We start from the raw sequence: 24189 nt of genomic DNA, 5'->3' as shown, positions 1-24189 counted from the left end.
TGAATGTGTATAATGTTTTACGTTGATGGAAGTGATGGCTTCTGGGAATGCCACACCGAGTCTGTAAGTGGTTGTAAGTGGTACGGAGTAAGGGTTAGGGGTGGTATGGTGGGGCAAATGGCGGACCAGCCTCACGTGCGGCAGGAAGCTCTCTGAAGTTCCCATCATTGTTGTGCCAATTCAGCCATCAATCAGCCTTGTTCTTTCCCCCAAACAACATTTCTCAGCCTTGTCTTGGGTTTGGCACCGGGCTTGAACCACCCCATCTTCTCGTCTCGACTTTTACACTTCTTACTTTTGCAGTCCAACAAAGTCTTTTCTCGACTCTTACAATCAACATTCAACCACTACATTCGTTTTTATCAAAGGATACAGAAACTCACCGCAACCGACAACCACCCATCAAGGTTCTCCAGCTACTCCGAGGAACACATTTCACCATCCACCACAACCACCACCTGACAAACCAATTCTCCGGCCCCTTTCAACTGTTTTCTTTCCCTCAGTTTATTTTTTATTTTTATTTTTATTTTTATTTTACCAAATCAATTTCTACCAACCCACGCTTGAAAATGTCCAACAACAACAACCCCTCCACGCCCGTAAAAATTCCCCCTTCGGCAGCTGGCTACACACCCGCCACCCTCGACCCCGAACTCCGCTCGTCAATCAACGGGATCTTGATCAAAGAGGGTCATGTCGCCAAGTTCGTCTTCCCCCCTTTCCCACCCCCCCTTCCAACCTCCCCCACCTTTTGCTAATTCTCCCAGAATCCAAGAAATCCTCCTCCACACCCTCCACGCAAACCCGACCAACTGGCCCACCCTCGTCGAGAACCACGCCCGGGATTTGTTGCGGTCGGGCGAGGTGACCACCTTTCCGGTCTTGTTGAAGAGGGTGATGGATGATATTAGGCATGATACCGCTCTTGCTCCGAGCAACAGAGCAGCGAATGGGACGCCGGGGCAGGGGGAGGAGGTGAACGTTAATGGGAAGAATGTGAATGTTAATGGGAATGGGATCAAGGTGGGTGGTGGGGGAAGGGGGGAGAATGGTAATAGTTTGGCGTTGCCGCAGCAGGTGGTGGAGGATGCGTTGAAGGTTACGAGGGAGGCGTTGGAGGGTGTGGTAGAGATTGAGGAGGGGAATCCTTAGGGAGGAATGAGGGTGAGGAAGGGGACGGGGGTTGGGAAGGGGGGAAAGGGTGATGGGGATGGGGCTGCTGGAGCTGGGGAGTTTGAGGATAGTGATGGTGATGGTGCCAACTAGGATACTGGAGACGAGAATTTACCGCCACCGCCGCCATTGGAGGAAGAAGAACGGGGTCCCGAAGAGAGTGGCGAGGATGAGCCTGGAGACGATGATGCAGGCGAGGATGAAGAAGACGAGGATGAAGAAGACGAGGATGAAGAAGACGAGGATGAAGAAGACGAGGATGAAGAAGACGAAGATAAAGAAGGCGAGAGTGACGCTGATGATAAAGCGGGGCCACATGGCGACAGCTACGAGAGCGACGCTGATGAAGACGAGAGGGAGCCAGCGAAAGAGGAACCATGGAGAGAGGAACCAGCGAGAGCACAAGATCTTACGAGAGAACAGAGTAGTGGGGGCGAAACACTAGTGGATGAAGATGGAGAGGTGCCTGGTTTTCACGATGAGGAGACGGCTGTTGAGACTGACAACGACGCAACTGTTGATGAGGACTATGATGTGATTGATCCTCTGACTAGCGAGCCGTATCCAGAGGGGACTGGCCCTCGTCATTGGCATGCTGCTGATGTGTATTCTGATCCGAGTAGCGGATTATTACACAGAAGAGGGGGATGATGTCGGTGGGTGATTCTGACTCTGGGATCGTGGGCATGGCATGAGTTTTTGAGACGGAGGGGGAGAGTCGGCCAGTTCGTGAATCATCTGAATCTGGGGAATGAGGAACGAGTCTAGTAGGGATGGGTGACAAGAGTGTGTAGATATGGATATATCAGCGGGGGAGGAATCGCCACGAGGTTTGGTTTGTGTTTGTTTTCTTCCAGAGCGAAAGGAAGAGTTTAGGGGATGCATTATACTATGTCAGGACGCCCACCACCAAGCGAACGATAAGCAGTAGGGTAGGCTTTACACAGTTGATAATGAGAAAGCGAGTTGGGGGCAAGGGGGAAATATTGGTTTTTATGCACACAACACTTTTGTATATATAGATATATCACACCAAGAACACACACAAATTGGCACCATCAGCGGGGGCGTTAATACCATGGGTTTTTTTCTTTTCTTCATCCCCGTTTCTCTCTTCCGTGTTGTTGGCATAGTACACCAGGACGTATCTAGTTTTTGAGCAAGTCTTCATCACGAATCTAAACCCCCCCGAAAGCAAATGGGGACCGATCGTTGACCGGCCAATTGCCTAGGATTTCAAAAACAGACCAAATATCCTCAAGGCCCTACAACTTTGAAGAAAGGTCATCCAAGTTGGAAGCATATCATCACAGGAAGCAATCACCAAAACACACAGTAAACAGTGTGCAATCTATAGTCTTGATTGTTTGCCATTAAAAACGGCCATCATAAATAAATCATTAGACGCCCATCGTAATAACCAGCGCCTCTAGCAACTATGAAACTCTTTGCCTCATCGCGCCCGCCCACAACTACGCAGAAAGTCCACGCTGCCCAGTCTCAAAAACCATGAGCCTCAAGACTGGGGGCAAACTTGCTACCGAATAATAGCTCCGCTGTTAGGCCAATCGAAATAACTGACCGCCCAAGTACACCGATGTAAACCCCATTTGCCTAAAGAACTCCCCGACCGATTGTGCAAACTGTTAGATAGCGTAATGCTGGAGTAAACTAGAATACATGGGCTGCGGATCTTTTTTTTTTTTTTTTTTTTTGCCAAACTAGTAGGTCATGGCTGATACGTTTAGTCATAGAGACCCTCATCATCGCCAGCATCACCGAACGAGTTGCCAGCACCACCGTTGCCGGCAGTACCCTCAACACCACCCTCGGGGAACTTGAAGTAGGCGCCTGGACCGGCGTTCTTCATTTGCTGGGCAAAGGCCTCATAGCGACGAATCTCGACATCACTGACGGAACGGCGAGCCATCTGCATGGCCTCCTCGAAGTGGCGCTTGGTGAGCTCAGGAACGGGGTCCTCCTCGCCCTCCATATCGACATCCTCACCGTTAGCCTCGCGCTCCTTGGTGCGCTGGATCTCGGTGGAGATGGCCTCCCTGATGGCAAGCTTGACAGCGCGCTGAGTGATAAAACCAAGATCGGCACCGGAGAAGCCGTGGGTCTTGGAAGCGATGTAGTTGAGGTCGACATCGTCAGCGACAGGAGTCTTGCGGAGCTGAGCGGTCAAGATGCTGAGACGGCCAGCCTCATCGGGAAGAGGGACATAGATGAGGGAGTCGAGACGACCAGGACGGCACAGGGCAGGGTCAAGCTGCTCGGGACGGTTGGTAGCGCCAATGACGAAGACGTTCTTCTTGGAGGTCATGCCGTCCATTTCTGGTTTCAGTGTTAGCAGATATAATCATAAACAAAGGACAGCATATTAAACATACCAGTAAGGAGCTGGTTGACGACACGGTCGGAAGCACCGCCAGCATCACCAACGGAACCGCCACGGGCCTTGGCAATAGAGTCCAACTCGTCGAGGAAGACAATGCAAGGAGCGGCGGCACGAGCCTTGTCGAAAATGTCACGAATGTTGCTCTCAGACTCACCGAACCACATGGAAAGCAGCTCAGGACCCTTGACAGAGATGAAGTTGGCAGCGCACTCGTTGGCAACAGCCTTTGCCAACATTGTCTTACCCGTACCAGGGGGACCATAGAACAGGACACCGCGGGATGGGGACATGCCGAACTTGAGGAACTTCTCGGGGTGATCGACGGGATACTGAACACTCTCCTTGAGCTCCTCCTTGACGGTCTCGAGACCACCGATATCCTCCCAGCGGACATTGGGAACCTCGACGACGGCAACCTCGCGAAGAGCGGAGGGGTTGGACACACCAAGGGCGAAGCGGAAGTTCTCCATGGTCACACCAAGAGAGTCGAGGACCTCGGCATCGATGGTATCCTCGTCCAGATCAATGAGATCCATCTTCTCACGAATCTGCTGCATGGCAGCCTCGGAACAGAGGGCGGCAATATCGGAACCGACGTAACCGTGAGTCTCAGCAGCGATCTGCTCGAGATCAACGTCGTCACCAAGCTTCATGTTCTTGGTGTGGATCTGGAGAATCTCAAGACGGCCAGTTGGGTCAGGGACACCAATGTCGACCTCACGATCGAAACGACCGAAGCGGCGGAGGGCAGGATCAATAGAGTTGGGTCTGTTGGTAGCGGCCATGACCACAACGTTGGAACGGGCCTTCATGCCGTCCATGAGCGTCAAGAGCTGAGAGACAACGCGACGCTCAACCTCGCCGTTGGTCTTGTCACGCTTGGGGGCGATGGAATCGATCTCGTCAATGAAGATGATGGCCGGGGAGTTCTTCTCAGCCTCTTCGAACGCCTTTCTCAAGTTGGACTCGGATTCACCGGCCATCTTGGACATAATCTCGGGACCGTTGATCAGGAAGAAGAAGGCACCCGTCTCGTTGGCAACAGCACGAGCCATGAGTGTCTTACCGGTACCAGGAGGTCCGAAAAGGAGCACACCACGTGGGGGCTTGATACCAATCGACTTGAAAAGCTGAGGGTGGCGGAGTGGCAGCTCGACCATTTCACGAATCTGAGCCATCTGCTTGCGGCAACCACCAATGTCGTCATAGCCAACCTCGTTGAGGTTGTTCTCCTCCTCATCACGCTGGATGGGCTCGCCCTCGCAATGGATAACCGTATCTTGAGCGACGATGCCGTACTCAGGAGGGTCAACCTCGACAACCTTGAACTCGACCGCTCTCATGCCTCCGCGTACCACGAAGAGGTCACCTTGTCTGACGGGGCGGTAGGCTTCGCGGAAATAAGGAGCGAGGAACACGTCAAAGAGAGAGCCGGTAAGGCCCTCGACGGTGTCGGCGATTGGGAGAACGGCAATACGCTTGGCCTGTAGAGGTACACTTGTTAGCATCGACACTCGGCCAACTCAAACAGCAAACAGTATCAAACTTACATATTTGATATCGGGGCATGGGTGAATTGTGATCATGTCACCGTGCTTGACCCTAAGGTTGTGACGGACAACACGGTTGATGCGGGCACTGCCATCATCGAGGTCGTCGTCGGCAAGGACGATCAACACAGTGTCCTTTCTCTTCTTGCCCCGAACCAAGACAGTGTCGCCACGGAACAGCTGGAGAGTGTCCATGGTGTTGTTGGAGAGGGCGATGATGGAGTTGTCGTCATTAACGGCATCCGTCACCATCAGCTGGTTGGGCTTCTTCTTCTTCTTGAGAATGGCGGTGGCGGTGTCATCTTCATCCTTGCGCTCAGCACCAGAGGCATCCCTATTTCGCGGGGTTAGCTGTCAGCTGTTTGCCGAGACTAGAGCTTTGGGGTGTTTGATGGCATCATCCATCTCCATCCACAGAGGACAACGTACATGAGGTTGACCTTCTTCTTGTGCTCAGGGTGGTCGGCACTAGGCTCGGGAGCCATCTTGTCGGTATTTGTGATGATGTCAAGTGGGAGACTCGTTGATAATGGGTCGGAGAGGAGGGGGAAACGTAGTCGGTCGTCGGCGGGGTAGTTGATAATGGGAGTTGTTTCTGGGAGATGGGGGGCCTCTCCAGCGGAAACGATGGCAGAGTTTTTATCTGCAAAAACTGAAATTTGAGTTGGTGATGAGATGGAAAGTTAAAGACACCTCCAGCTCTGGCTTTCGTTGCAGGTGAGTTTGGTTTGGTAAGGTTGGCCAGGTTCCAGAGGCGATCTCTAGGCGGCCACTCGGATGACGAGTGCGGGTCCTGCCACTGCCAGGCGGCAAACGTCCGTGCGTTTTTGCCCAGCAAGAGCACTGAGGACAGGTCAGACACCGCTTATCGCTCGTTATCACTACCAGGTGGCCCGAGCTCCCTACCTTTTCCAGCTGTTGCTGCGCTCTCCTCTCTCGAGGTGAACCTTCGAACAGTTTCCACACCGCCCCTCCATTCACTCAGCAATGCTGACCTAATTCACCTTCACAAGGCTTTCTTTGTTTTCATTCTCCGCTCCTGGTTTTGTGTGAGGTGGCTTTTGGCTGTGGGTGAATTTTGTATTCACTTTCCAGTTACGAGGCTACGCCATGGCCATCGCAGAGCCTGCCCCGCGTTGCCACTTGGCTGGGGTGTCTTGCTTCCTCATGCAGCCAACTCCAGCATTCCATCACCGAGACGTATATACCGACAGCTCAGTATCTGTGTACATGTATGACCAAGAGCTGAAAACGAATCTCTGAGACTTCAGCTGAGTTTGCCTCTTCACCGGAGGAGCTGGTTGTCCTCAAACATGATGTTCATCCTAACCATCATCATCATCAGAAAGCGTGCTTGGCCGATTCAGTGTCTACGGCAGCCAAGACATTTTACCCCACATTCGGCCCCGGCCTTGGCACCTTTACCCTGGCACTCGGCCGGCGGAGTGTCATTGAGAATCGGGTCTGCTGAATCCCAGCTCGGGACGGGCAGCCAACTGCCGGAATGACACGGACCGACCGCCAAGACACACGGAGGCCCTATCCTATGTCTATGCTGAGAATTTCAACGCTTTCATTGCCATGATTGTGGGACAAAGAAAACATTCGAAATTATCTAAGGACTCACCACCCACAGAGTGCTCGGCACCCATTCAACTTACTTGTGACTATAAGCTCAGTCTTCACTAATATCCTAGAATAGGCAAATGAGATGCAGCACCACGAGGAGCCTTTCTGGGAAGGATTTAGAAACCTCCAAGGTAGATTGACTAGCAATGGCCTGTCGAGAACGTTTGTCGTTTGAGGGATAACACCACCTGACAAGGAGACGACTCAACACTCAGGTTCTCTTTTCATGCTGCTGATGACTGTCCACACAATTACTCGCCGGGGATCAACGCTCGAACTGGTTGACACATCTATCAAACAGTCATGTCTTGGGGCAATTCCCCAAACCTCGGAAAAGTGTTTGAGCTGGAAACTCGGAGTGCGACCAATGTTCTTGGTGTCATACTCACCGCCTCCCCCAAGCCAGGCTGTCGACCAAGGCTCACTCTCAAGTTAAGACTTAGGTTCAGGACGACATGCCATTCTGCCAGCAATCCTCGACAGCATCTGCTCATTGATGTACACATTCCCATTACACTGCCCAACAGTCTGGACCCTCTTCGTCTACCATTTACCTTGGACATCTGTCAGGACGGTCGGCTCTCGTCGTCAGGGGATGCCAGGCAAAAGCACGTACATTTCTTCCCCCATGCTCCGCAAATCACACACATCTCTTCACCCTCAAGATCGAGAAAATCATCAGAAGAACGAGGACCCTCAGAAAGATTGAGTCTTTGGGAAGGTGGCTGTGCTCACCGTTCACCAAAACATTTACGTCTCACTTGGCGGTCTGAAGGAGTTTGGCTAACATGGCCGCCATGTCTGCCTGAAAACCTCGCCCCGCAAGGAGCCAGGGCTGCAGAAAGCAGGGTCTAAGATCTCTTCGGTGTCTGTGGTACAGGAGATGGGCGCGGGAGCTTGTTGGTAGTTGTGTGTGGGGGAGGAGCAGCTCCTGGCTGGTAACCGGTTACACGGCCGCTTAAGCTTCCCGCAGCATAGCCGCCCTTCCCATCCTGCCGGGCCTAAAGGGTCTGAACTGAGAACAAGCTTCTGAGGCTTTCTGTCAGGTCAGATCTTTGCTGCATAGCTGTGGTCTTTCGGAGATTTGAATCGACACATGTTCCATCTGACACCTGTCCCCAGAAACAAAACAAGCAACTGGAAGGGGATTCAACATTACACTAATTAGCAAGGCATTACATGACGCCTCATCAAGCTGAGTGTGTGCCAGATATCCTGTCTTTGATCGATTGGACAATGCCCCTTTCACAAGGATTGTTATGGCATGCTGACAATTAATTACAGAATTGGCCCTTATCCCCTCCGGGCTCATAATTCAGGAAGGAGACAAGCCTGTGCCATCATTCAGTAGGTGAAATTGTGGCAAAACAAATCTCAAAGTTCCCGAAATCAAGAGACGCTCCATTGGCAATGTGCCAAAAAGCAGGCAGGGTTGTTGAGTACTCCGTGCCATCGCTTGGGACCTGATGCTGTGTGGTATCCACACTCGAGTCCGATGTCTAAAGTCCGAGGGACCCAATCAGCTCAGGCTATGGTTACCACACTGACCTTCGGTCAAACAAGCGCCGCGATATCGTTTTGGCCTACATGTACAAAAACAGTTATCCTTGGCCCGGACCCCAAGCCTTGTGTTCTGTTTTGGTATTCTCTTCGTTTTTGGAGAATGCCTTACAGACAGAAACTGGTTCCAGGCATTTCTTCGACCTTGTGAGGATGCACCGGGAAACGATGGTCGCGTCCCTAGATGCAAGAATACGAACAAGACCCTCTCTGCCATCGACGTCACACATTAATTAACTGCCTCACGGATCGCTTGGCTCACTCGATGTCATGGGCTGAGACGGTAGGCGGGCAGAAGAGCGGTGTCGAAGATGGCTGTGTGCTGACAAAACATCGATCAGAAAGGAACGGCAGGAATCGGACAGTCCCATTCCCCGAATTCGTTGACCGAGAGAATAAGGTTAAGTGAAGACCGGGAGCAGCACGGAAATTAAAAACCCGGCAAGACGGCGGAACAGCGTTGACGGTTGAGTTAGGTGACGTTGTTGTAAACGTTTGGGATTATTTATCAAAGTGCAGTAGAGATATTAACAACAACTATGACAGGGAGCTCTACCAGGGAGCTATACGCACCAACGACGTTGATTGGACAACGCGCGGGGACATCCATTCAAGGTTAATTCTCTGCAACCTCACTAACTCCATGCAGCGGACGACTTGCCGAAGAACCTTGCAGTCTGTGGCTGAGAAAGAAAGTTATCGCGGGTGGGATACACCGTCATAAATGTGCCGTAGGCAGCAGCAGTACACCCATTGGAGCCTGGCCGACTTGTTGTTCCACTGCACCCGCCTGCACGAGGTGTCCTCGCCTCATATGTTTTCATTTCATGATATTTGGACAGGCGAAGAGTTTCAAGGAAGAGTTGCTGTGCCGTCCCCTTGGATCACGGGCCCCGGGGCCGTCACACAGCACCACCCGAAGGATCATTAGTGATTTGGGCGGGCTTGAGTTGAGATGGCCCAGATATGCGAGTGCTAAAGGCCACTACGAAGGACCTACTAGTTTCCTAAAGAATTCTTCAGCGAGAGGAAACATTCCTAGTGAGGTGTCTAGGTTTGTAGTGGGTTGACTGACGATCAGTTGTACCGCCTAGGGCGAAGTAACGTCGGCGCGATATACTTCCAGATACGGATTCTCTATCAGCTCAGTTCTCGATACTGTGACCAGCCATTTAGGCCCCTCGGAGCCTTACGCGGAAACTTTTGTCGCTTGTTCATCCGTTAGTCATGCAGTCATCGTGGCAATCCCTTCTCTTCCCCCAGTTGCCCTCGCAGTTTTACCCCACCTTTCCCCCATCCATGCTGTCTAACATCTGTCTCTCCACAGCTATGACCGACCCCACACGCCACAGGGCTGAGAAATCAGACACAGCACAAAATTCGAGGAAATACACCCTACTGTGCAGTATGCTTGGCGAGAAGGATCGCGGGTCAGAGGGCTCGATTGGGTAGCGCTAGCACCGATGCCACCGAGTGTGGCCCATTTACGGGGGCGTTGTCGTTTCAGTTTCGAATCAAGTGCTTCCGTAACCGTCTAGAAGAGCCAGTTCGTCTGGTTCAGACCGTACACAGGCTTCACACGGCTCGGGTCCGATGGAACACTGACGGCGTCGTGTATGGGACCCTGGCCCTGCGATATATGGTCTCTAGCTTTCACCTCTTCTTCCCCTTTAGTACCGTGGCTCGCCCGGCCTCTCATGTTTCCGCCGTGTACGACGGGAGATAGAGAATGGCGCCTTTCTTAACCGCGGCGGTGGGTGTGAAGAGGTGCATGAAATGTCAGAACCGCGCAGAGCTAGGGTTGATCGATGCCGGATTTCTTCTTATTGCTCGTTGCCACGAGCGAACTGGCCAGTCATGATGGGATGTCTGAGCAGATAAGCGCAGTTTGTGCAACGTTCCTTTCCCCTCCTGGGTTGCACAACATCTCACGATGCTTCGACACTAGCTTTTCCTAGAGCACGCTTCTCACTCTCCGTCGAGCTCACGGCACTTGGCGTGCGGCAACCACAAGCCACAGACAGGTACCGGGTCCTTGAACTACGCTGCTGCGTGTCCCATCTTCATAACGCTGGCTTTATTCCCCGTTCCCGCCCTCTGACGTTGGAATATCTCGGCCCCCCACCAGCCAGGAAGGAGATTCCAGCAATGGGAAGATCCGCCCGGTCATCTATCAGTTGTGACAGCTTACTACTAGGTAGGAATGGCTGAGTACTTTTCTCTGTTTACCGCTTGGTGCCTTGACTCTACCACCACTTTCCTACCTTCCACCGGGCGTATAGCCGACTAAGTATCGGGGATAAACTTGCTGCACGCCCGCAAGCAACCTTTCCATTCAACCCATGCCTGACCAGCCCAGCTCTTGGCCGCTGCTACTCTGCGGCGCATTTATGGGGCACCGCCTACGAGGTACCTGTAAGGCACCCATTCTAGGGCTAGGTGCCTCTCTGGCACCGCTGTACTGGGCGCGTAGAGTTCTGGTTTCCAAGTAGCTTCCATACAACACTCCCTGGCCTTCGATATCTGGCCCCCCTGCTTTGGCAGGGTACCTGCTGTACCCAGCGACCTACCCGCGGGGCCCGTCTCCCTACGTACCTTGGACCACTGCGAGCCCCATGCTCCCCATCCACTCTCCCCCCCTCCCCCTCCCCCTTCCCCTCCACTCTCCACGTATGCTGTGTACACCCGGCGGCGGAGCAGCGCTTCTTGTCTTTCGTGTGCGGGACACAGACAGGCGAAGCACCACAACAAGTTACAAGCAAGCAGCTGATGAGATCCTTGAGTCCTGCTAAAAAAGAACCGCGCGTGGTTGGTTCCTTCTAGGTAGTCGGCCCACCGCTCACCCATCAGTGTGGTTCCTCCCCAAGCTCTGGCAAGGGGGTGTGCTCGCCGTTGGCACTTATATCCAAGAGCTCGACCACTCTCGTTGCTGCTTCTGTTTCTGGCAAAGGTCCATTTCTCGGACGAACTTGCTTTTGTGCTACGACCAGCTGCCCACCCGGACGGACGAACACACTTACACGCCCAGGATAATAGCGAAGAGGATAGAGGAGGCTAGGGAAGCAGGATTACCCGAAGTAGTAACAAAGAAGAGACAACAACTGGGGCGACACACAAGAGCGATAAAACAAAATGGCTCACAACTCGGACTCGATGTCCCCGCCTTCATCGTCACAGCTGATCAGATCTGGGAGGAAAGGGTCCAAGAAAGTCAGGACGGGTTGTATAACATGCAAGTAAGTGCGAGGGTTTTTTTTTTTCCTTTCTTGACGACGTTGTCCTGCATCCACCCGCAACTGGCTGTCATAGCCGCGCGAGCCCTTCCTTGCCCACCACCAACCACCCTTCCCCTGCCTGGCCCTCCTCGCTCCGTCAACACAAGCTAATCCCGGACTCTCCTCGCCCGTCTGCGGGTAGAATTCGCAAGGTCAAATGCGACGAAGAAAAGCCATTCTGCATGCGGTGCACCAAAACGGGGAGGAGATGTGACGGTTACCTCGACGCCAAAGCTATATCACAACGTCGGCGCCGGTCCGGTGGTCTGGGGCAAAATGCTGCGGGAGAGCCTCATGCTCCGTTGGCCACGCTCTTCGAATGGGCTACCGGGGATGAGAAGAGGGCCTTTCACTTCTTCCAGCACGTAACAGCGCCATGTCTCGCCGCCGACCACGACGGCGCCTTCTTTCGAGTGCTGGTTCTTCAGATCTGCCAGACGGAACCAGCAGTGAGGCACGCCGTCCTTGCTGTCAGCAGTTTACACGAGGGGATGGTGCAGGCCGCCATGATGCCTCAACTGCTTCACAACAACGACAGCGAGAACCGAAGCTCGTTTGCCCTGTTTCAGTACAACCGCGCCATCGCCTGCCTGCTCGAACAAATGAGGACGGTCAACGCCCGGCCACTAGTACCATTACTCACCTGCGTGCTGTTTGTCTGTATCGAACTCATGCAGAGCAAAGACAAGGAGTCGCTCATCCACCTCGAGCAAGGACGGCAGATCCTCTCACAACTAGGGCCGAGAGTTACAGGAAGAAGCCCCGAGATCGATCTCATCAAGCAGCACCTCGTGCCAATGTACACACGCATGTCTCTCACCTCGTTGATGCTGGGCTGCGCGCCAACCGCCATCCCGGAACCGCTGAAAACCCTGACCGAAGTCCCCATGGTGTTCAAGACCATCGACGAGGTCCGGTACGCGCTGTACGACTTTATGGACCAGTGCCTGAGGTTCGCCAAAAAGTCGCACGCCGCCAAGATCAGCAAGGTGCCCGAGGAGGACATGCGGGCGTTTGAGCTGGAGCAGGACGTCCTCCTCCGCAAGCTCGCCAAGTTCAACGTCGCCTTTTCGCTGTATCGGTCGACAAAGGCCAAGGAAGCACCGCCCGGCTCCATCGCCCTGATCCAAGTCCACGTTCACACGACGTTTATATGGGTTTCCACCGCCCTCAGCCGGCACGAGACGGTTTTTGACGACTATGTCGATACTTTTTCTGCCATCATTCCTCTGGCGTCGGAGTTTATCAACACGCTGCTGTCGCCGCAGGGGCAAGGGCCAAAGGGGCCAAGTGGTGGGCCTGATACGAGGAGGTTATCGGCCATGTTTACGTTTGAGATGCATGTGATCGCGCCGTTGTATTTTGTGGCGGCCAAGTGCAGACACCCCATGATCAGGAGGGCGGCGCTGGAGTTGCTGAGGCGGAACCCGGGACGGAGGGAGAACTTGTGGAGGGCGAATGTGATGGCTACCATTGCGGAGCACACCATGAAGTTGGAGGAGAAGCATTTGAGGAGCAGGGGGGAGAGGTCGGTTTCGCCGCCGGGGGCGGTCGGGGGTGGGAGTATGCAGCAGCATTTTCCATATCAGTTTGGTCCGGGAGATGCCTGGGGTGGTGGGGGGTTGGAGGGGGTGCCTTTTCCGGATGGGTTTCTTGTTGGGGGGCATCATCATCCAGGGCAGCAACAACAACAGCAGCAGCAGCAGCAGGGGTTTGGGTTGTTTGATTCGATTCCTGTCGGTAATAACAGGCCGGTGTCGAGCAGTGCGACTGCTGTTTCGGTCGAGTATGGCGGGATGGCCACCGGGCAGCAGCAGCAGCAGCAGCAGCATCATATGCCTATTGATCCGTCGCTTCTGTTTGATGCGAGCGCGGCGGCGGAGGTGTCGTCTGCGCACTCGTTTAGTGTGGCGCCGTCGATTGCTTCGTCGCTTGACGATTTGGGGTCTTCGCAGACGATATTTGTTGGGGGTGCTGGGAAAGGCAGCACTAACCCTGCTCCTGGGGGGTCACAGCCGACGCATTCTCAGGTTTCGAGCTGGGGGGGTTCGACTGGTGCTAATGTTGCTCCCGGGATTGCACTTGAGCCGCCTACTCCGAGGGATGATTCCCCTTTTGGGCATATCCTTTCGCGGCAGAGCCAGAGCGTGGGGAGTCCGAGTGTGGGGAGTGAGGGGTCGCCGGAGCTGAGTGCTATTGATTCTTATGGGGGCTATCAACTGCCGTATCAGAATAATGGGTATGGGATGGACTTTGTTTTGGGTGGTGGTGGGGGAGGAGGAGGAGGAGGAGGAGGAGGAGGATATGGGGGATGGGGGGATGGGGGTATGGGGAATATGGGTGGTGGTGGTGGGATGGGGGGTATGGGAGGGGGTAATAATAACAATGGGGGGATGCAGTTTTGGAGGAGCGGGGATGCGCCGTATGATGTGCCTGAGAGGTATAGGGTTAGGGAGAGCATACTCGGGCCGGAGAAGGAGGATGGGAGCAGTTGGGTGATGATGTTTAGGAAGTTGGGGGGGTTGGATGGGGAGTGGGATGTTTTGACTGAGAGTGTGGTTTGTTGAGTGAACATATTTGGTGGGAGTGAAAGGTACATAAAGTGGTATTTAGGCATATGGGATTTTGGGAGGAAAGAAACAAAGATAGATACCCGCTTTTCTTTTCTTTTTATTCTCCTCAATTAACTTTCGATCTTTGGAAGGAAACGTATATATATTTTTGTATAGAGAATTTATCTTGGCCCGTTTTTTCTTCAAAAACAATTGCCGGAGAGATGTCGGGAAGAATGAAGTGACGGAAGGAGAGTGTGACAAGACGGGCAAGACTATGTATATGTATTTGACTCCTTTACCGCGTCATGAGGCAACCCAAAAATGGCAACCTCTGTCAGCACGACTGTCGTTGCCTGCCTGCCTTAGTCAGATCTTGGGAGGTGAGATTCATAGCAAGCTCGAGACTCTCCGACCCCTGTCCAACTGGGGCGGGCAACTACCCTTTCGGAGAGAACTGGCCAACGGAATGAGACGGATACGGTTGCAAGTGATTATGTACATTTCGGAGGGTTTGCCATGCTGGTTGGTGGGGTTGGTAGATCTCTGGTGCGGCCGCCATGGCCAGGCTGTTAAACAGATGTTGTTTGTCCTGGTTGAGTGGTAACCTGCTTTCCCGGTGAGGGTGCTCGGGCCGGGATATCGGGTTGGAGTATGCGGCCCGAGGGAGGGGCTAATGGAGCGCTAAGGTATGTACGACTCCGGCTACGATGGGAGGGTTCAAAGTCAGTCCAGAGCGTGAGTGTGTAAAGACGGGCCGGACAGAGGCAGGATATGGCATGACATGACCTTGACGTGTGTCGGGTATGGGTGATGAGTGGTTGCGTTGTGTTGAATACAAAGAGGCTGGTTGATGTCATTCGGATAGGGGATGTAGTTGATGTTGTTGCAAACCGACCTTGAACCGTGAGCCCTCGATGATGGAGAAAATTCATGATCCCTAAGTCGAGCCCTGGAGGAAAGCTTGAGGGCCGGCTACATGCCTTTCGGTTAGTTCCGTCCCAAGCCATCAGGCAGGCAGGCAGGCACAAAGCCGACCGACGTTGCTCCCTCGGTCAAGGTAGTGGCTGTCGATTTCCATCCGGCAGTGCTTCCTTCCAATCATCAGCTCATCAGCCGTCCCGGATTGGGTTCTTTCTCACTGAGCAAGGTTCTAGAGTACAAGCTAAAATGCTCCAAAACAAACATCACATGCCCCCTCCACTTCTCATGCACAACATTCTCTCATCCGATAAACGGCAGACGTTGTACCTTGCCTCCGTCACTTCTCACATTTCCCCCTCCGCATTTCGATCCGGCACGCGAAAGCATAAAGTATAGGCGACCCAACAGTCTGGCACCCTAGCACACACCCCCTCTCGTTCCGAAAAGAATGACGCATGCTGCCGGATTGCTTCCCGACCAACCCCTTTGCCGTTTAGTTGTTCGGGACCATATCATAGCTGGCCACATGGCCAACTGCTGAGCAAAATAAGAGACCGGGTATGTGACTACCCGCCCGGGTGTCTTGTTCATGTTTTCTGTCAAAGAAGCGATGTTCGGGGAGGGCAGCCACAAAGTCGGGATGTTTGGTGCTTCGGTAAACCAAGAGGGATTAGACCCCGGCATTCGGCATGGAGCGTCCCTGGTCTATGAAAATCTGCCGATATGTCGTGCCAACAACGGCAGGACTCTCCTTGGCTGGCAAGAACTGAGATTGCGCCGGTCCTAGCTGTACCACCTTCACCGGCTGCATGTAGGCTCGCATCATTGCCACCCTTACATACCTAGCCCGACTCGTGTTTTTGAGGTGCTACGGCGCTGACAAGACGATGTTGGGCAGCGAGAGCCGTGGCATGACAGGGAACTTGTTACACATGCAGAGACTGGGTTGTGTTGGCAGCCAGAGAAGGCATGACATTGACATATGCGACCTGCATCGGAGGGATTTCCCGCCTGTCTCCTCCTGCCCCGGGGTAAACCGTAGGGGGTGAGTGACATATGCAGGGAACTCGTGACGGATGCTGTCATGAAGTGGAAAGTTATTGGTGGACGGGAGGCTGGGTCCTGTTATGGCTTTTGGGTGAGAGAAAACCAGGAGAAGGCGAGCTGCAGAGGTTGCGGGAAGGGAGCTCGGGTGGATATGGATACAGGATCGGACTCGAGGGGAGTAGTGGTGGGTGATACCCGTCATGGAGGTTCGTTTGTCGGAAGCGGACTTGATGATATTGTGAACTGTGACGGGAGATTAGTTAGGGGAGTTGGAGATGCTAGTGGTATGACATAGAGACGGGAAAGATATCAACATATAAGACTGCCGGCTTGAACCACTGAGAGATCTCTCAAGTTAGACAGCATCACTTCGAAACATACACATCTACTGAAATAAAACAAGAAAAATGGGTCAACTACTCTCCACTTCGTCTTCTTCGAGACGCTCCCACCTTCTCCCATCTCCAGCTTCCAAGGCTCCCCTTGGTAAAACTGAAGCCGACATTCTCCTGTCAGACTCATCCTCCGAACTCTCACACCCCTTTCCCACCGAAAAGAACAACGACAATGCTACCAATACCCAAACTCCCACTCTCCTCCCCCTCCTCAAAAAAGCCAAAGGCCATTACTACTACCCCGTCTCCGGCCCCAAGATTCTCGACGCCTGCGGCGGCGCCGGCGTGGCCTGCCTCGGCCACGGCAAATCCAACAAATCCGTCATCAAAGCCATCACCACCCAGCTCAACACGGTCCAATACGCCTCCTACGCCCACTTCCGCGTCGACCCCGTGCTCCAACTTGAAAAGTTCCTCTGTGAAAGCACCGACGGTAAAATGGGAAAGATGTATCTCATGTCCTCTGGTCAGTTTCCCCCTCTTCTTTGTCTTTTCCCACCCATACTAATTGTGTAAAACACAGGCTCAGAAGCAGTCGAAGCCGCCTTAAAATTTGCCCTCGAATACCACGCCTGGAACGGTCAGCCGGAGAGGGTAAACATCATCTCCCGCTCTCACTCTTACCACGGAACGACAATAGGGTCGTTATCCGCCTCAGGACACACCACCCGGCGACAACCCTTCACCTCAGTCCTCAACCGGACAAACTTCCACCACCTCCCCCCCTGCAACCCCTACCGCAGCCCCCTCCCGGGGGAAGAATACCTCTCCTCCCTCCTCACCTCCCTTGAGTCCCTAATCACCACCCTCTCCCCCTCGACAATCGCAGCCCTAATCCTCGAACCCATCGTCGGCGCTGCCCTCGGCTGTGTCCCCCCTTTACCTGGTTACCTCTCCGGTATAAAATCTTTCTGCCACACCCACGGCATCCTCCTGATCTACGACGAGGTGATGTGCGGAATGGGCCGGACAGCCACCTCCCCTTCCCATCATCTCCACGCGTATCAATCCTTCCCTGAACCCGACATCTCCCCCGACATGATGACAATAGCAAAGTCCTTCTCCGCCTCTTACCTGCCCGCCTCGGCGCTTTTGATCTCCACCCCCCTGTCCAACTTCCTGACCACCCACAATAAAGTTTTTACTCACGGGCACACAAACCAATCCCACCCCGTCGTCGCCTCCGCCTGCCTCGCCGTCCAAGGCACAATCCAATCCCGCAACCTCCTCTCCAACGTCGCCGCCCAGGGGGGGTTGCTCCTCCACCTACTGCAGAAACAGCTAAGCCAGCACCCAAACGTGGGGGATATAAGGGGCAGGGGGTTGTTTGTAGGGATAGAGTTCATAGCCGACAAGACAACAAAACAGCCGTTTGAGCGAGAACTCGATATTGCGGGCAGGGTGCACAAAACCGCACTAAAGAATTGGCAGGTCCTGGTTTATGCCTCCCAGGGCTGCGCCGATGATCAAGGGAGGGGGGACGTCATCATGGTCATGCCGGCGTATGATGTCACTGCCAAAGAAATAAGAGAGATGGTGAGGAGGATCGCGGGGGCGGTGCGCGAGGTTTTTGATAGTTTATGGGTTGCATAAGGGTGGTCAAGTCGAAGGGAAAGGTCTCTGTTCGAGTTGGGAAAGGCTTTTCGATTTGGGTTGGGGAAAGCTTTGGGCTGGGTTATTTGTCTGTTTGAGCTAAATAATTTGGTACGAATCTGGACGATGGCTAGTGAGTAATCACTGGAGGAATAGGGGTCAATTAACAACACAATCATTACGCCATGTAATCGAAACATCAGTCCCATTGAGAATTTTCATCTTCACCATCTCCACACTTTTCTCTTTCTCTCCCTCGGGTCTAGATGGGAGAACAATATTTGGGGAAAACACATCCTCCCACCTCCACCATCCGCCATGAAACCCATCCACTCAACATCATCCTCACAGATTATACCCCATCCCATCTCTAGACTCGTCACGTTCGAAAACATGACAGACGCCCACAAGCACCTCAGACATGGAAAACAATAAAACCTGACGAACAAGACAACACAACAGCTTCGGGTCAAATGCAGGCAGACATGACATGAAACAAGGAAATGTGTGTTATTTCCCCAAAAGACCAAAACAACAAAGAGATGACCAACGGAAAGCTCTCTTCATAAATAACAGGTAGAAAAATCCGGTAGACCCCTTCCCTTGCGTGGTTCCCTCCCACCCATATCTAGTAGAAAAGGATCCCGTTTCCCTCCCAAAAGCCAAGACGCCATTTTGTGCTCCTCGATTGGAAAAGCAGAATAAAAACAATCTGCTGTGACGACCGAGCAGAAACCCCACACACCCTTCATTGAAAGCCCATCACCCGAGTAGGCGAGGGCCCCGAATCTAGAATCGAGAAGTTGCGTGTCATTCCCGTGCATAAAACGTCGTGGCTAAAAATCGAAATAAAAACGCAGGAACAACCCATTACTTTTTTTGGCATAACGCGGTCGGGATCGCCCAAATGCGCCGGTCCATCCAGGGAGGGCAGACAGGGAAAAAGCGGTTTATCCGTCATCCCCAAGAAGAAAGCGGCATGGTGATCGATGGAAAGAGCTTTTAGCGGCTGACACTCATCTGGAAGAGAGAACGAGGTCGGATGTCAGCGCCATGCCCGTCTATCCAAAGCAATGACGAAACATGCAGTTGGAAACGGGCAAGCGCCAGTGCTGGGAATCGAAAAGAAGCGAGGGGGCGTTGTGGTGTGGTATAATACAATCAAGCAAGGGGCCGGTTGCCGCCGCGGCGACCCTTAACCGGCTGGGTAACAGTGGTCCAGCCGTCATCATCGACAGCAGGGCTGGCGGGAGCCTTCTCGGTGGTGGGAGACAATGGGCCGCGAGCATCGGTGGTTCCGTTGGATCGAGGAGGGCGTCCACCATCCTGGCGGGGTGCGCGGGGGGCACCGCCACTGCGACGGGGACCGCTGGGGGGGCCACGGGCTGGGGCATCACCGGCTCTTCTCCAGCTGCCACTCTCGGCGGCGCGGGACTTGGGAGCAGACTCACGAGGCTCGCGAGTTCTGACGGGAAGCTTCTGCTCACCTTCACCCTCCTGGACTTCTGGCTTGGTACCAGCAGCAGCGGCGGCCTCGGCATCAGCCTTGGCCTTCTCAGCAGCTTCCGCAGCAGCTTCCGCAGCAGCAGCCTCTTCGGCCTTGGCCTTCTCAGCAGCCTCGGCGGCAGCGGCCTCCTTGGCCTCCTTCTCAGCCTTGGCCCTCTCCTCAGCCTCCTGCTTGTCCCGGATGCGTTTCTCCTCGACCTCACGCTCGCGGGCAGCAGTGTCGATGGGGCGGGCCGCACCGAATGGGTTCGACTTGGAAGTAGGGGCAGGCGAGATCACATCGGGGGCCTCGGAAACGGTGCGCTTGGTGAGGTTCAGTCTGGGTCTACCGGCTGGCTGCGCAGCGGGGGCGGCAGCGGGAGAACCAGGAGCCTCGCTACCCTCACGAGACTTTGGCTCGACGGGACGCATGTTGTTGCGCCAGTTGATCTCCTTCTCAGCGGCGGTAGGAACACGCTCGGGACGCTCAGGGCGCTCGGCAAACTCGCGGCGAGGAGGGCGAGAGCCATCTCCACCTTGGCGTCCTTCTCCGGGGCCCCAAGCGGCGGGGGAAGCCCTTCTAGCGGCGCTGAAGTCGGTGGTGTTGCGGGCACGAGCACCCTCGCGAGACTCTGGGCGCTCAGCAGGGGGAAGAGGGCCCCGTCTCTCCCAGTTGATCTCTCTGGCCTCTCTAACCGGCCTCTCGTCGTTGAACTCACGGGGAGGTCTACGGTCGCCGAACTCGCGGTTGCTACGGCCGCCAGTGTCAGCGAGGGGACCTCTCTTGGCACCCCAGTCAAGCTCGCGAAAGCTCTCGGTGCGGTCGCCGAATCCACCACGGGCTACAGGACTGTTAGCTTTGCTGGTTGGTACTTGGCATGTATATGTGATATAAACTTACGAGGATCAGCAACCTTGATACGAATATTACGACCCTCGAAGGACTGGCCGTCGCGGGTCAAAGCAGTCTTGAGACCCTCAAGATCAGCAAACTCGGCATAGGCGAAGCCCTTGGGGCGGTTCTGCTCGCGGTCCTCGATAATGCGGACGTTGACGCAGTTGCAGTCGTGGAAGAAGTCGGTCACACTCTCGACAGTGGCATCATACGACAAGTTGCCGAGATGAGCGGTATAAGGAGGCTTGGTGGGGAGCTCCTGGGGGAGGTTGTCGCGGAGCGAGTGGTAACCTTTATGATACACAATATTAGGATTCTTCTTTGTGAACGTCAACATCGCAGCAGTGCAACATACCCCGGTCATTGCCGTAGCTAGTGTTATTGCCATACGAGCTGGGGCCAGTGCGACGGTCGGTCGAGGGGAAGGACTGGGTGCCTAGGTTTGGTCAGTATTTTCTTTTCCAGAGGTGATTCGGATGGTGACGGTGAGGTGCATACCGGAACCTACAGACGGTCAGTCAAATGCGCAAAAGAAATTTCAATCAGTTCAGGATGACTTACCATATGTGTCCTCGACTTCATCAGCCCACGAGGAAACACCACCAGCTGTGTTGCTCAGTCAGTATGCAGTCGGGCGAAGCAAGGCTGCCACCACCATCACCACCACCACCACCACTAACATCATCTGAAAGATAATTTAATGGCGGTGGGGTCTTGGCATAGAGGGGGAGGGGAGGTCGTACTCTCGCCGAGGAATTCACCCAGAGACAGCTTCTGGGCTTTCTCTTTCTTGGGAGCTGGAGAGGAGAGGACATGTTAGCAAGTGAGGTCATGAGTAGCAACGTGTGTTTGTCGCGAGGGGTATAAATCAGAGGGCGGGGCAGTCGAGGTAGGTAGCGAAATGGAGGCGGTAGATGGTTGCTTACCCATGATTGCGGTTTAGTTGGCCACGCGCTTGCGAGACGAAGCGCGTAGGATGGAGTTGATGACGGGAACCGTGAGGGGATCCGTCAAGAAGTAGGTAGGTATCGAAAAGGGTCGAGTGATGGATGAGTCCGGACCCGAAAGCTGAAGCAGGCGGGTTGGTGGGAGGCGGAGTGGAAGTTTCGCAACCTTGGGTCAACTCGGTGCGTGGTTGTTGCGGGCGGCGGGAAGCGAAAAATTGCAGCGACAGGGTTGGTGGGCCTTCTTTTTTTTTTTCTCCCACCACCAGCTGAGAACCGCTGAGAGGCCAAGTGAATCGGCCGCTTTCTATTATAGGCTAGACCACATAAGGTTAGACCCACACCCAGGGGAAGCTTTGGCACATCTGCAGTGGGGAAGCTTTCACAGCTATTAGATAGCTAGTATCTATCCATACTTTACATAAACTTGTGCTGAATGATCGACTTGAACTACTGCACACTGTGGTTTGAGTACACCACACAAGTGAATACCAACCCACTGAAGAAAAGTTTATTTGGTTAGCCGTCTGAGCGCAGACCCCGAGAGTCAAAAATGAAGCGCATCGCTCTTTCAGAGGTCGACGAATCGAAAACAAACCCCAGTTCATCCTCACCAGAACAAAGGCCACCGAGGGACCAGATGCCGTCAAAAGAGCAAAGACAACTCCTCCCGCAAGAGGTGATGGATATTGTAGTCCCCTCCCTCAAAGTGGGCGGCTCGGCTGGTATGAGCCTTTCTCGTTGAGCCCCTTTTAGTGCAACTAGCAGAACAATTGCTGATGTTGTAATCAGGTGCCTGTGGCTTGTTCATGGGAGGAGCAGCTGGTATCCTTCGTGGTGCACCACCGGTATTCTTCTCGTTGATTGCTGGTGGTCAATGGTTCGCCCTAGGTGCAAGCTACTGGGCTGCTCGGTTGGTGGCCTTTAGCGCTCTGGGAGGAGAGGACAAGATTACTCCCGGAGACAAGCTCAAAGGAAGTACTTTTGCCGGTGCAGTCTCTGGTGTTGTCGGAGGATCTATTCGTAAGTCCAAGTCCAAGCGGTCTCAAAAACAAACTCTATATTGACCATTCCAACAGGAGGGCCGCGAAATATTATTCCTGGAGCCATCGTATGTTCCCTGCTGGGAGCTGGAGGGCAAGCCTTTGCCAATAGAAGGGAGGCCAAGCAAAAAGAAGCGGAAAAGGATCCTTCAAAGAACAAGCCGTTCTGGCACTCGAGTTGGAGTCCCATTACAGCACTTTCAGATCAAGATTATGTGAATCTGTTGGAGGAGAAACTGCTTCGACTAGAGGCTGACATTGCCCTCATCGACGACCGCATCAGAGAGCTTCGGGAAGCCGACAGCAAGAAGATGGGGAATACACCACCGCCAACTGAACAGGTTCCTTTGATAAAGGAAGTCAAGGAGGCTACGGATAATACACCGATTCAGGCGGACAAAAAGGGTCAGAGTCAGTCTTGGTGGAGATGGTAATCTTAAGCGATCGATGGAACCCCATCCCCGTTTCTTCTGGTGCAAAAGCTGGCCGAGAGCGCGAAACATCCGAGGCAACGAAAGCCCGGATCGTATGGAAAGCTCATGATGACACCTATCCAAGCAATTGAACGACTGGCGCTTGGATCTTGGATGGGTTGAACCAGTGCGTCACAGACTGGCTGGAGAGGAGGGCCGTGCGGCGGTGAACGAGATGTAAATACGTGTATATAATATCTATATATTTTGCCAGGTACAATCAGATTATCAGATGGCAGCGAGACTACTCTGTGTTCGGATAAAGACGGCCAACTGTAACCTCACGACTCAGTTGTCTGATTTGTTTGAAGCACCGTTTGTTGCAGCTTCACCTATCAAATGAACGGGCCACCATCTGCAGCCGCAAATGGTTTGCTTCACGGCAGAAACGGTTGTAAGGTTTCTCAAAGCTGCAGGGACCCTATCGCAGCTCATGGAATGTCTAGATTGCAATTGGTTCCTCAGCAGCACACAAAGCTTCCTCGACAAGAGCTTCAACAAAAAAGATTCAATTCATCACCCCGCGTTTTCTCTCACTCACTCACTCACCCACACCTTGATCCCTGCGCTAAATGAGCTTGGCCTGGAGATCTTGTGGGAGACTGGCTCGACTGGCAGTGGACATGGGCGGTGGTGGCCGGCAGAAAAGCATCCAGAAGCTCCCTGCCAAGACTGGATTTTGGCGGGTTGTGACCTGGCCAGGGGAAGTGACCAGGGTGGCATTGGTTATCAAAGCGATCATTCATTTCGCCCTAGGCCAGCAACTCCATCCCACTTCTGGAGCCTGTGGAATTTGGGGAATGGAATTGGGACCTCGACTCTGTATCAATTTCCCTCCCTTTTTTCCACACGGAGCACTTCCTTTTTGTTACTTTTGATACCAGTGCTAGTTGTCTTTTTTTTTTAACTACTTTCTACCTGCCGCGCCCTTAATTGCGCCACTGCGTTGGTAAATAGTCTGAACCCAACATCCATGATGACAAGTACCTAACCACACGGCGTAGCATCGGTAGTATCCCGTGTACCTCTTGACAAGAAACCTCCCGTCCCGCTATCTGCCAGGCACTGCACCTCAACTGCTGCAAAGCTGTCCTCCGATCCCCGACCTTACCTACCTCGACGAAACGAGAAACGATCCCACACACCATGGCACTGCTCCCCAGGTCGCGCGAGTGAATGTAGATAGGCTGTCCCCTCAAAGCTGTGACGGGGATCCCGTGGATTTGGAAACTTACACGTCCCAAGAT

At 53.7% G+C, this 24189-nt stretch overlaps 7 protein-coding genes across 7 annotated transcripts; 4 read left to right on the top strand and 3 right to left on the bottom strand.

Annotated features, from left to right (window-relative positions):
- The first annotated feature begins 87 nt into the window (after positions 1-87).
- Positions 88-2217, top strand: QC761_705600 (uncharacterized protein). The gene is made up of 2 exons (XM_062882123.1): positions 88-706; positions 771-2217. Exons 1-2 carry the CDS (start codon positions 573-575, stop codon positions 1153-1155), a joined length of 519 nt encoding a protein of 172 aa, XP_062728129.1. The 5' UTR covers positions 88-572; the 3' UTR covers positions 1156-2217.
- A 279-nt stretch (positions 2218-2496) lies between these two features.
- Positions 2497-6182, bottom strand: CDC48 (AAA ATPase cdc48). The gene is made up of 4 exons (XM_062882122.1): positions 5557-6182; positions 5128-5461; positions 3570-5061; positions 2497-3513 (listed from the first exon to the last, which is right to left on the bottom strand). The coding sequence occupies exons 1-4, from the start codon at positions 5610-5612 to the stop codon at positions 2921-2923; spliced, it is 2475 nt and encodes an 824-aa protein (XP_062728128.1). The 5' UTR covers positions 5613-6182; the 3' UTR covers positions 2497-2920.
- A 5266-nt stretch (positions 6183-11448) lies between these two features.
- Positions 11449-14158, top strand: QC761_705580 (uncharacterized protein; the record flags this gene model as incomplete). The annotated part of the gene is made up of 2 exons (XM_062882121.1): positions 11449-11552; positions 11734-14158. 2 exons carry the CDS (start codon positions 11449-11451, stop codon positions 14156-14158), a joined length of 2529 nt encoding a protein of 842 aa, XP_062728127.1.
- Positions 14159-15237: 1079 nt separating this feature from the next.
- QC761_705560 (uncharacterized protein) lies at positions 15238-18186 on the top strand. Its single transcript, XM_062882119.1, has 2 exons — positions 15238-16975; positions 17033-18186. Exons 1-2 carry the CDS (start codon positions 16522-16524, stop codon positions 18100-18102), a joined length of 1524 nt encoding a protein of 507 aa, XP_062728125.1. The 5' UTR covers positions 15238-16521; the 3' UTR covers positions 18103-18186.
- Positions 15936-16316, bottom strand: QC761_705570 (uncharacterized protein; the record flags this gene model as incomplete). The annotated part of the gene is made up of 1 exon (XM_062882120.1): positions 15936-16316. The coding sequence occupies one exon, from the start codon at positions 16314-16316 to the stop codon at positions 15936-15938; it is 381 nt and encodes a 126-aa protein (XP_062728126.1).
- A 91-nt stretch (positions 18187-18277) lies between the features above and the next one.
- Positions 18278-21666, bottom strand: TIF3 (Eukaryotic translation initiation factor 4B). The gene is made up of 6 exons (XM_062882118.1): positions 21409-21666; positions 21226-21279; positions 21044-21088; positions 20838-20918; positions 20489-20773; positions 18278-20429 (listed from the first exon to the last, which is right to left on the bottom strand). Exons 1-6 carry the CDS (start codon positions 21410-21412, stop codon positions 19264-19266), a joined length of 1635 nt encoding a protein of 544 aa, XP_062728124.1. The 5' UTR covers positions 21413-21666; the 3' UTR covers positions 18278-19263.
- QC761_705540 (uncharacterized protein) lies at positions 21409-23239 on the top strand. The gene is made up of 3 exons (XM_062882117.1): positions 21409-22151; positions 22219-22449; positions 22506-23239. The coding sequence occupies exons 1-3, from the start codon at positions 21980-21982 to the stop codon at positions 22901-22903; spliced, it is 801 nt and encodes a 266-aa protein (XP_062728123.1). The 5' UTR covers positions 21409-21979; the 3' UTR covers positions 22904-23239.
- The last annotated feature ends 950 nt before the right edge of the window (positions 23240-24189 follow it).

This window comes from Podospora bellae-mahoneyi, chromosome 7 (genome assembly GCF_035222275.1).
Source record: "Podospora bellae-mahoneyi strain CBS 112042 chromosome 7, whole genome shotgun sequence".
NCBI lineage: Eukaryota > Fungi > Ascomycota > Sordariomycetes > Sordariales > Podosporaceae > Podospora > Podospora bellae-mahoneyi.
Note: the sequence above shows the minus strand (reverse complement) of the source record. Positions and strands in the feature narration are given on the sequence as shown.